The sequence below is a fragment of the Colletotrichum lupini genome, chromosome 4 (genome assembly GCF_023278565.1).
Source record: "Colletotrichum lupini chromosome 4, complete sequence".
Taxonomy (NCBI): Eukaryota; Fungi; Ascomycota; class Sordariomycetes; order Glomerellales; family Glomerellaceae; genus Colletotrichum; species Colletotrichum lupini.
In genome coordinates this window covers 6,337,365-6,350,115 of record NC_064677.1, presented here as the reverse complement: position 1 = coordinate 6,350,115, position 12,751 = coordinate 6,337,365, and the positions used below count along the sequence as shown (strand labels likewise).

Below are 12,751 nucleotides of genomic sequence, written 5' to 3'. Positions count from 1 at the left end.
AGGGCGACCTTTTTAATAACGAATTTAATAAGAGTTTTAAATTTATATAAAATTAATAAAATTAGAACGAATTAGTAATATATATATAAATAGAAATATAATCTAATTAGAGAGTATATTTATATAAAATAGCCCTTAGAACTTAAGTAGTTAGAAATATTTTTATAGACGTAAATATATTTATATATACTAAGATATATATTACTTACTTACTAATATACTAATCTATTTTAATAAAAATAATTCTACTAACTCTTAATCTTAACGTTATAAATACTTTTACTAAAGATTTAGTAATTACGGAATATAATTAAACTTTTTATTATTAAACGGTATTATAAAAAGTAATAATAAATACTAAATATAAGAACGGTTTCTTTTCCTTAGTTTAAACGAACTTATAATGATATAAATCCTTATTATTAAATAATAATAAGATATTATATAAGTATATTCTAAGACGTATAAATAAAAACCCTTATATAGAACTATATGATAAACTATAAATAAGTATTAATATTAGTATAGATTTTAAATTTAAATAATAAAAGCTTATTATACGTATTTAAAGACTAAATATAATTTAATCTAAGAGTCGTAAACCTTTTATAACGGTACTTTATTTTATGTAACTAATTTTAAACTTATTACAAAAAGGTTTTATAATATATAAAATAAAGTTTATTTTAACTAATAATATAAGCTTATTAGCGAGCTTATATATAAAAATACTCTTTATTATACCCTTTAGTATAATAAGTAACTTTTAGTATATTAAAAAAGAACTCTTTTAATTATTATTATATAATTACGAGCTATTTTAATATTTATTATTATTAAAGCTAATTTTATTAACGAAGTATTAATAATCCTGTAGTTATAATTATAAATCCTTTAGACTAGAGTTAAAAAAGGATATTTTTATTATTTAAGTATTATTAAAAGAATAATTCTTAAATACGAATCAATAGATCCTTAGAAAACACCGTACGCTCTTCTTATTATAAGTCCTATTTCGTAAGTTAACGTTTAAAAGTTCGCTTTATAATTCTAGTATTAAAAACTATAAAGATATATATAATAATTATATTATAAATCTAATTACTCTTTAACTTTATAATAATTATTATTTAATATAGTAAAAAATTAATACGTAATCGTACTATTCTAAGAAAGTAGTAATATATAAAACAAAAAACTAAAAAAGAAATTTTAAATAAGGGGTAAATGTTTATATATAATTATACCAATATATAGGGGTATCCTTTTATTTATAAGGTTTTATAAGTATATATATAAAAATATAGGCGTTTATAAGGATTTATAATACTAAAAAGAATAAAAAAGTATATAATAATAATATATAATAAATAAAAGTTCTATAATTTTATTAAAAACGTTAAACTTTAGGAGGAGCTTTTATATAGTTAATTATGGCCTCTTATAAGCTAAATTAAGTATATATATTTTAGTTTATAATTAGTAAGTACCCTACGACTCTATAGGGGCCTTATTACCCGGGTATTAAACTTAATTATACTATATTTTAATATATACTTATATAAACTCTTATACTATATTATATAAAGATATTAAATTAATTACTCCTTGTTTAAAGTTTATATAAGTTAGTAACGCTCTTTATAATCCTATATATTATTATATATACCCTCTTTATTATTTTTAGCTTATTTAGCTACTTATTTAAGGGCTTTTATTATTATATAAAGGTATATAATAAGGATAATATTTAGAGACTTAAGTAGAGCGCTAATACGGACTTTATTACGACCTTTATGATTATAACTATATTTAATAACCTTAGTAAGCGTATTATAAGTTAGTACGAACCGTTAGTAAATTATAAATAAATATAAAGTAATATAGGGTAACGTATAAGTAATAATAAGAGGCGTAATAAGCGTATATTCGTATATAATAAATATATAATTATAACTAGAGTAGCCCTTACTTATAAAAATAACGTAATTAATAAAAATGCTTTTACTAGCTTTATAATAGGCATATAACTTAGTACTAATTTTAGTATTACTATATATAGTCGTTTAGATAATATTAATAACTTAAGTATAAGTTATAATAATATCCGAGGGTATATAACGGCTATTTTTAATAATTTTAGGGTTAAGCTTAATTTAATACTAAAGCTAGATTATATAAGTTAATATAATAATATTAAATAGTATAGGGTAGTATATACTAACTTATATAATATTAAGGTTATAGATTTAGTAAAACGTTTTAAAAAAAAAAAGATAAAGAGCTTATAAATAATATAAGAATTTATATAATAAGGAAGCTATTATATAAAGGTATATATATTAATAAGGAGGTAAGAGGTTATTTTATGAAATATAAGGTCGTTAGAGTATTATATAAGTTAGTATATAAGGATTATTAAGAGCTATATACCCTTAATATAGGCTAGAACGCTATATTAAGTACTTATTATAAGTATTATATAGCGTATATAATTATTAAAAAAGGGAGTATCTTATATAAAATTATTAGTATATATACGTAAATAGTTAATACTAAAGAAAAAAGTAAATAAAAAAAATTAAATTATAAATAGGTATATATACGTAATTATACTTATAATTACGTATATATTAGCCTAAGAAAAAGCATAATTACTAATTAGTAGAAACTATATTAGTAATTATATATAAAATTACCTAATTATACTTAATTAATATTTCTAATTAATAAATTATGAATATTATACTTATAATTATATATATAATTAAGTAATAGTAATAAAAGTAAAATAGAAAAGGGTATAAAGTATAATAAAACGAAATATAGTCGCTAATAAGTAATTATAGGGGCGTAGGCGGATTATTTATTTTATTTAAAGAATATTAAGTTAGTTAAAAAGAAAAGGAAATTAATTAGTAATAAAAATTAATAAGGAGGATATACCCCCTAGCTACTTTACTTTTATTAAGTAGTATAACTACCCTTATATAACTATTACTACTTATAATTATGAATAATCTTTTATAATAATATACGGGATTTATTATAATATTTATTTATACGTATAAGAAAGTTGCGCTATTAATACCTAAAATTTACGGTAGCCGTAGGTCTATTAAAAAGAACGGTTTTGGTAGAGTGCCTCTTGTAGTCTGCCGTAGTATCCAAGATATTCCTGACGTACGGGCCTACCGGATATCATGTCCAGAACCTCCAGATTCTCGTTAAAGCCAGCACGATACCAGACACTGCTACCGGTACGATCAGATACCTCATGGTCCTCATCGCAGCCATCAGCTCTCTCTTCACCTCCCTATGTTGGAAATCCCGCATCCATAGCTCAAATTCTTTGCCATCATTAAGATGTGGAAAAGGCTTGTGTGGGATTTCCTTGTCGAGGAACTTGCACAATGGCTCCCATCCCGAGCCAAGCTTGTACTCCAACAGGCGTTCTTTAGGAACAAGCTCCCGGATTTTCTCAGAATACTCCTGGCATATCAACTTGGCGTTTCTTTGCCATTGTGTTTGATTGCTGCAGCGAAACATTGCGTATTGCAGATCCCTTGTAACAGTAACAGGCTTCAGCGTTTGGAGAGGTTCGATCAGATTAAGTACAGCCCACATCTTCCAGGTGAAGAAAGACCTGATGACACCTTCGTCATATGATTTGTACCATTTATCCAGATCTCGGCAGACAAGTACAACTTTCGCCTTGATAGCCTGATTAGCCAGTCGATCCTTTGGATTGTGGTACGGTGGGCTCACCTCAGGATAAGTCTGGAGAAGCTCCTCTACGAACCCGATCGCCGGGTTATCTGAGACAACAGCCCATTCTCCAACCAAATCATCGAAGTCTTCTGTCGTAAAGGGCTTACCCTTTCCGTAGTACTTGGCCTGCACTGCATCGAACCAGCGAAGATGGTCTTGCGGTCTTTCGATATAAACGAATCCGTGGTATGTCGGCATTCCAAGCTCTTCATATGCGGCCTTCATGGAAAAGCTCCCCGTCCTCGGAAGACTCATGTGCAAGACTTGGACATTGGATCTTTGAGCCACACTGGAGTTCATTTCTGAGCGCATGCTGCTAAAAGCATTAAGATGATCAAGAATATAGACTTCAAGGTCTTGGGGGAGGAATTGTTTTTCATACAAAGCTTCTGCGCCGCGGCTCGCTGCCTACAGGTCACTGTAAGCTGATCGAAAGTCCTATATATAAACACCACAATATCTATGCGCCATAAGTCATCTGGTGACCTTATTTTTGACGCTCGTTCCTGATCGAGGTTCGCCTGCGTTTCTTCCATCGTGGCGAATTACACCAGGTCTTCGACGCCAAAGCGCCTAAAATCATGCATGCCGCCATTCGTGTCAATCCGATCACACTCACGCTGCGGGTTTCAGTCTTTGAAGATCCAGTGGTAGGGTCGTTATCGCCCAACCAAGTATTCAGATACGGGAGATATGTAGGAGTTGGCGGGATGAAACCAGTCTTCTGTATCAGCATCTGGTTGCTCCAAAATCAACCTGTTTTGTTTTGCAACCTCTGATGTAACATACAATAAGAGAATGTACCTTGAACGCCTCTTTTGAATGTTCATAGGAAGTTATAGTTAATTAATAACGTATTGACTCTGATTCTTTATTACCTCTATAACATTGCTTCTTTTCCATCTGCAACGGCCAACAACCTTAACTCGTCAATGGACGTTAGTATAGGTTAATTATTTTAGAAAATGCCCTAAGTATTAGATTAAAAGTTTAATTTAACCGCGGCATACGGCCGACTGCGCAGGGGCTAATTAGGGGCCTTATTTATAATTATCGTAACTAGCCTAACCTACGGTTAGAACCTCTTTTTTATACTTACTACGTAAATATTTATATAATTTAAATTAATCTTTTTATTAACTACGGTTCGAACTAAATACTTTATAATTAGGATACTAATACTAATCAGTAATTAAATTCTATTATTATAAATTAATAAAGTATTTTATTATATAAAAGAAACGACCTTTTAATACTATACGAGATAAGAGATTTATATTAATTAACTTTATAAAAATAAATAAAAAAGAAGGTAATTTTTAAATATTATACGGAATTAAGTAATTATAGCCCTTTATTATTTACGAGAGGTTAACGTTTATTATATTAAACTACGTTAATTAACGGAACTACTTAAATAATTAGCCTTTTACTATTATTTTAAATAGCTTTTTTATTAAATAACTTTTCTATAACTAGCCCGTAATTAAAAATTAATTATTTAAATTAGTAAAAAGAAATACTTATATAGCAACTACTTACTTAATTAATTAGCACAACGGACGAGTTTAATAATATGATATAAAAAAATACTATATAATTAAAAAAAGGGATTTTTAAATATAGATATTCTTAATAAGTATAATAAGAACTTATATAAGAGTTATAAAACTAAGAGATTTATAATATATAAAACGGCTTAGTATTATAAAGATTTTATAAATATAACTTCGAAACTTATAATTTAAATAATCTCTTTATAACCCCCTTAAATACTCCCTAAATATTATTTAAAAATATAATATAAAGGACGGTTTAATAAGAGAGGAGGGGATTTAGAAGTCTTAATAATATTAGGTTAAGAGTATTATAAATCTTAAAAATTAACTTGAAAAAAGGTAGCTATTTTAAAATAGTTTTATAACCTCTTATTAAAATTATAATTAGTTTAAAAAAAGGCTAAGAAAATACGGCTCTAAAAGAAAAAAAGAATTTTTTAAAAAGCTACTAAGGAGCTCTTTTTTATACTAAGTTCTTAATATATGATTATTAATTTTAAGAAATTAACTAAATAATAAAAAATTACTAATAAGTAATAATTACTTAATTATAATTAAGCTATAAAAAAGATTATTTAAAAAAATATAAAATAGGGCACTAAGAAGCTATAAAAGAAAATCTTTAAAGTATTTACTCTTACTAAATACGAGTAATAAGTAGTATTTTTAATAAGTTTTTAAAGCCTACGATTTTATAAAAAAGAGGGCTTAACTTTATTAATTATACTTAATAACTTATTTAGCTCCTCTACGAGCTACTTAGTATTTATATTTAATTACTTTTATAAAATACTACCCTAAAAGAGGTAGGTTGAAAAGAGAAGCTATTTAGAAATTATAAAAAGTACGAAGCTTAAGAAGCTAAAAATATATAAAATAACGGAAATTAATAACTAATAAAGATCCCGAGACTAATTATTATATTATTCTATAATAATATAAACGTTTATTATTATTATTTAAAAAAGGAACTATTAAAACTTACTTTTTTATATTAAATAAAAAGGAGGATTTTAATACGTATAATAGTTAGTAATTTAAAAAAATAATAATAATTACTAAAAATGATAAAAACGAGAGTAGTAGCGAGATAATAAAAAGAAGTAAGAATTTCCTAAATTTTAATAAATTTATCAAGTAATAAAAATACGGATTTATTATAAATAGCGCGCGGATTAAATATATTCTTATTAAAATTAAATACGTTAATAATTACTAATACGAGTACAAACTAAAATACGACCCTTAGTAAGTTAGGGTAAAAAAAAGAGAATAAAACCCGATCTTAAATAGAAGCCTAATTTTTTATAAATAAATAAATATTAACTTAAATTATTAAGGAACGTAAATATAAAGAATTACGGATTAGCTTCATAATAAGTAAATTAATACGGTATTAATTAAAGTTTATAAAAAAAAAGGGCTATAGGGGTAACTCTTATTTTATAAGATTATAAAGGACCTTAATTACTATTACGAAAGTAACTTTATTTACCTTATTATTCGCCTTATTATCAATATTACGTAAGCAAACTATATACCATATTAATCTACGATTTCTATAGATTATTATAAGTATTAATTATATAAGCAATACTGCTTATATAAGCTTACGTGAGCAATGGAAAGTACTAGAAAGTAACTAAATAATCTAGAATTTACTCGAGGCGGAATTACGTACTACGGTTATATATTCACTTACGTATACGCTTATTAATTATATCATAATTAATAAGCAATGGAATATTCTAGTAGGAGGTTTTTATGCCTATATGTAGGCGTGTATTTGCCTACCTAGACCTTTCGTTAAGCAAGCAACTTCTCATATAGTAATTTAACTATATTACTCTCTTTATTATAAAAACCTCTTTTATATACGCTTATTTCCCCTATATTTATATATTCTTGCTTCTATATAAATATTCACTTTCTATATTCTTCATAAGAATATCCCGCATTACCTCGTTAAAGCTATACGTATTAAAAAAAGTAATATTATATTTATAAAAAAGATAAATATTAGTTAAATAACTACTCTAAAAAAGAGCGTACTAAATTATATAAATAATATAAAAAGTTAAGAGTAGTAAATAATAAAACTAACCTTTATTAGTTTAACTAATCTTTTATTATATATAAGGGTAAATCCGGGGGTATAAAACTTAATAATAATAATTAAAGTAGTAGTTTAAAGTATTTACCCCTTATAAAAGATTTAAAAAATAAAGAAGATCTTACCCCCTATATTAATAAATTAGATTATAACGAAATTAATAATATAAACTACTTTTTTTTACCCCGTTAGCCTTTAGAGGATATATAAGATTAAATAAATAAATAGTAATAAAAGCTTCTAATAAATAGGCTTTTATTTATAAATAATAAGGGAAAGTCCCTTAAATAATAAATATAGAAGTAGCTAAAAGGGCAAATTTAATAGGGCTAAAGTCTATTTTCTTAATATTTAAAGAGAAGACGCTACTTCTTTTAATACTTAAAAAAAAAAGAAAATACTAAGTAAATCTAGGGGTAACTAGAGGGGTCCTTTTTATACTACTTAAATTACTTAAATACTAAGCTCGTATAAGTATTTTATATAAGTAAAAAGTACGGCCTAAATAGTTTCTAAAGGATTATCCTAAATACTAGGGTATTATAATAGTTAATAAAAAGAAAAGGGCAATTCTAAGTACTATAAAAGATTATATTCATAACGCTTAATATATTAATAATAAGTATTATGAAAATTAGCTTTGGCCTAAGTAAAGAAATCGTCGCCCTAAGTATAATAAAAATAAAAATATATTTTAGAACGATAACTTTTTATATTTTACTTATTAATACCCTATTTCTCTTATATTTAAAAAATATAAATTAACTAAGTATTATATTTAATAATATAAAGAATAGAATCTTTAATAATAAGTATTTTAAAATAGTTAAACGACGATATGGGTATACGTTTATAAAGCTTATTAATAATATAAAGTTAATTAACTACTTAACGGAAAATAAGCTTAGATAATTATATTAAAAATTTAGGTACTTATTAGTTACGAGGCTATCTTACCTCTTAAAATAATTAAGTAATAATAATATTAAAATAGGAGCGCTAGAGTAGTTAATAAAAGTATATTATTAATACTAAATAAATATATAGAGCTTACGTAGGTTTAAATTTAAATTACGTAATAAACTTAACTTTAATTAGGAAATTGTTATTAATATTTTCTATTTAAATAGTTAGCTAGTTTTGTACATAATTAATATAGTTATATCTTTTTAAATAGGGTAATTCCTTTAGGATTTATAAATAAAAATAGTATAAGTAGCCCTATAAAAAAGCTAGATTAATATATATTAAGGACTATTAAACGGTATTAGAACCGACGTTAGTATTAGTTTTAAATTAATAGAATTTAAAAAGAATATAATAGCTTATAATATATAATTAAAAATCGTACTTATTAAAGCGTACTATAGTATTAAAAAAGTAAAAAAGGTATACTAATAGCTAAAAAGAGTATTTAGAATTATTAAAAGAAGAAATCTAGATTTTATTAACGATAAATGCCTTTAGATAGTACTTAAATACTATAACGATATTATAGGGCCTAACGGGCTTATATTAATATTTAAAATATATTTAAAATATATTTAAAAACGACCTTAGCCTTATTATTATTACTAAACGTAAGCTAATAAGCCCGAGTAGTTGAAAAAATAATATAAGTACTACGCAAAATAAGTAGAAAAAAAGTAAGTTAATAAAGTAATTATTATATATAATAAGCCTGATATAAGAGGTAATTTAAATATATTACTAAATTTAGATATATAAATATAATACGAAATTACTTAATAATAAGCTACGTTATATAAATTAATTTTTATTAATAAGCGCTCTTATATAATTCCGAAGGATCGTAACTAACCCTTTAAAATATTAATTATAATAACAAGATTATATTATATAAATCCTAGCGAGATAACTTTTAATTTATAAAAAAAAAAGAGCTAAGGGAAACTATATAATTCGTAGTAGAAGTATAAGAAATTATTTTTAATAAGATCGTTATAGTAGTATTAATAAAAAAAAAGGAAATTATTAAAAGGGTATTAATATTATTAATAAAACGTTATAAAAGACTACGATAGTAAGCCCTAACGTAGTAATTTATTATTAATAACGAAATAATTAAGGGAATTAATAGGGACGCATAACGAATTAATACGGACGTATAGCTCTTAGGAACGTATAATATTCTTTATTTCTAATTAGTTTAAAAATTTATTATTAATATACTTAGATTTTATTACTTTTTCTCTAAGTACCTATCCCTTTTTATAATCTCTTTTATATAATTATATTTTAAAAGAGCTTTGTTATAAAGCTATTATTAACTTAATATATTTTATATCCTTTTTTCCTTAAAGCTATACTAGTTTATATATTATAAAATAGCTCCTTTAATAACTTACGTACTAAGCTTATATTACTAAGCTTAATTTAATAGCTTAGATAATTAAAACTATTTTATAAAATACTAACGCTCTAATAATAATAATATACTATCGTCTCCTATTTATAAATAAAAGCTATATTAATATTAGCTAGTGTTATAAAGTTAGCGATCTTTATATATATAATAACTTAATAAATAATATTTTACCCGAGCTATTATAAAAAATGTAACTATTATCTTATTATTCGTACTAATATATTAAAATAAAACTAACCCTCTATTTTAATTAGAAATTCTTCAATAAAACTAATACTTTTTAACTTTTTATTATTCCCTAATTTTTGTTAGCGCGTAGTCTTCCCCCTTTTAATAAAGAGTTTAGACGGCCTATATTTTACTTTATATATTATTTTTAAGGGGGATATAGATTACCTAGTATACTACTCTCCCTTAAATATTATTAAAGCTTAGTCCCTCTCTTTTTTTTAATAAATCTTAATAACTTACTTAGCTTATTATAAAATAGTTTAATAATATTCTTTAGCTTATTATATAAGTTATGAAAACTAATAAAAAGTTAATAACTAGCCTTATTTAATAATATAAGTAAAGCTATTTATAATAAGAAACGTGGGGTTTTTAAACGAACTTATCACCCTATTTACTTTTATAATAAAACCCTTTTTTAAGTATATCGTTTTTTTAAACCATAGCTTTTTATTATACTTAAAATAATAAATCCTTTTCCCCTCTTTTAAATAAAACCTGAAACTTACTAATTCCTAGCGGCCTAGAACTAATAATAAATACACTTTTCGATCGAGTTAATATTTTTATTAAGGCTAATAGCTTTAATATTATAAAATATTATAAGTATAAGTAAAATAAAAAGAATATTTAGTATATATTTTAATATAATTAATATAAATATCCTAAGCTTAGTTATAGTATCGGTTTAAAGTAATAAAGATTTTAAAAATATAGTTATAAATAAAAGTTAATTACTAAAGCTAAAGTTAAGGAATAGTAATTATTATAATAATATAAAGATCTCTAATATAACTAATATAATTATAGGCCTAGTTTTAAAATATTTATATACCCTTCTTATTATAAGCTTACTAAGCTAGTTAAGGATATTATTAAAATTATAAGCTAATAGGTTAGGATTTAGGTACGTAACGTATATATTATTATTTAAAAATAGATCTTAAAGTTCTTATTTATTTATTAAAATATTTATAACGCTAGGGCTCGTATAAACCAAGAGAAATTAGCTACATACTCGCTAATTATAGTATTAATTAAGCTATTTAACGAGCGAAATATTTTATATATAGTAAAATAAGTAAATAGCGAGCTAAACTGCTTTATTAACCTTATTTAAACCTTTTTTTACTATTTTTAAATATAAAAACGATTCCCTAAGGTAATTAGTTTTAATAATACTTATAATACTAATCGCTTTAAGCTCTCTCTTTTTTAAGTTATTAAGTAGACTTATTTTAAATCTGTTTATAATACCGCGTTTAGCCTTATTAATAATAAGAGACTAGAGGGTTTTTAATTTCTTTTAATAAGTATTTACTAACTTATAAACTAATATTTAGTTTATTATTTTATTATTATTATTATAAATTATAATAAATAAGTAAAAGCTATACTAAATAAGTAGTTCTTAAACGTTTAATAATAACTTTATATTTATTATATTAATTTTAATATTATACTTAGGGCTAAGTAAAAGTAAGTTAAGGACCGTAGTTATAGTAATAATAATAATAAGTTTAATAACGAGGGATATTAGTTATTAATATAAGTAATAATTACGCTAAGTAATAAAAATAAGGCCTATATTAATATATTTATTAATAAGCCCCTCTTTTATATATATCGTAGGGTCCTTATAATATAAAAGCTTATTATTTTCACTAAGACTAAGCATACTTTTAAAAAAGCCTAGACTAAGTTTTATAAAAAGTTTAATAACTAATACCTAATCCTCTAATACCTCTACGTAATATACTTATTTTTAAGAGCACAATAGGCCTATTACTTTATTTAAAAATATTAGAACTTTAGTACTTATATTATTTCTAATATTAAGTTAAATAATAATAATATTAAGGGTTATTTTTTAAATAATCTTAGTTATTTATATCGGCTTATTAACGTTATATAGGATATAATTAATAATTAAGAGCTACGTTTTTACTAAGCTTATATAAAGGACGAGGTACTTATAAGCCGGGAGTATATAAGTACTTATTTTAAGTACTTAAATAAACTTTAAATAATACTTTTTTTAAAATATTTTATTTTAATTAGGATATAAAGCTGGCTTATAAAAAAGGTAATACTATTTAATAAGAGGCTATTTTTAGACCCCCTTAGATTTTATAATCTAAATTATATTATTTTAATTAAGTTAAGTATTTTATATTACTATAAAATCTATTTTAAAATATTAAATTTAGCTACTTTTAGTAAATAAGAAGTATACCCTTAGTAGCGTTTTTTAAAAAAGATCTTTTTAAATTTATATTATTAAATCCTTAACCTTAAGATTATTATATCCCTTTATAATAAGCTAAAGAATATAATATAGCCTATTTTATTATAACTAGCCTTATTTAAAAAAGGCTAATTAGTTAGTTAAGCTTATACTATTTATAATAACTAAGGTATTAATAATAAAAAGCGAGGCCGCTTATTTAAGAATAAAAATAAATTAACGCTAGCTAGGTTTATAAAAAAAATAAGTTAGCTAAGTTAAAGCTAGATATTGAGCTTATTTTAGTAATAAATAAAGAGCTAGTTTAGCGTTCTTAATAAGGGGAGGATAATAGGGAATCATATAAATAAATGGCCGATATAGCTCAGTATTTAAAAAAAAACGGAGCTAATAAAAAGTAATTTATAATAATAATAAATTATTATAACTATATTAAAAGA

General features: G+C 23.6%; 1 protein-coding gene across 1 annotated transcript; it reads right to left on the bottom strand.

The window, feature by feature from the left end:
• Positions 1–3,201: 3,201 nt before the first annotated feature.
• On the bottom strand, positions 3,202–4,026 carry CLUP02_09000 (uncharacterized protein; the record flags this gene model as incomplete). Its single annotated transcript, XM_049287981.1, has 1 exon — positions 3,202–4,026. The coding sequence occupies one exon, from the start codon at positions 4,024–4,026 to the stop codon at positions 3,202–3,204; it is 825 nt and encodes a 274-aa protein (XP_049145125.1).
• Positions 4,027–12,751: the final 8,725 nt, after the last annotated feature.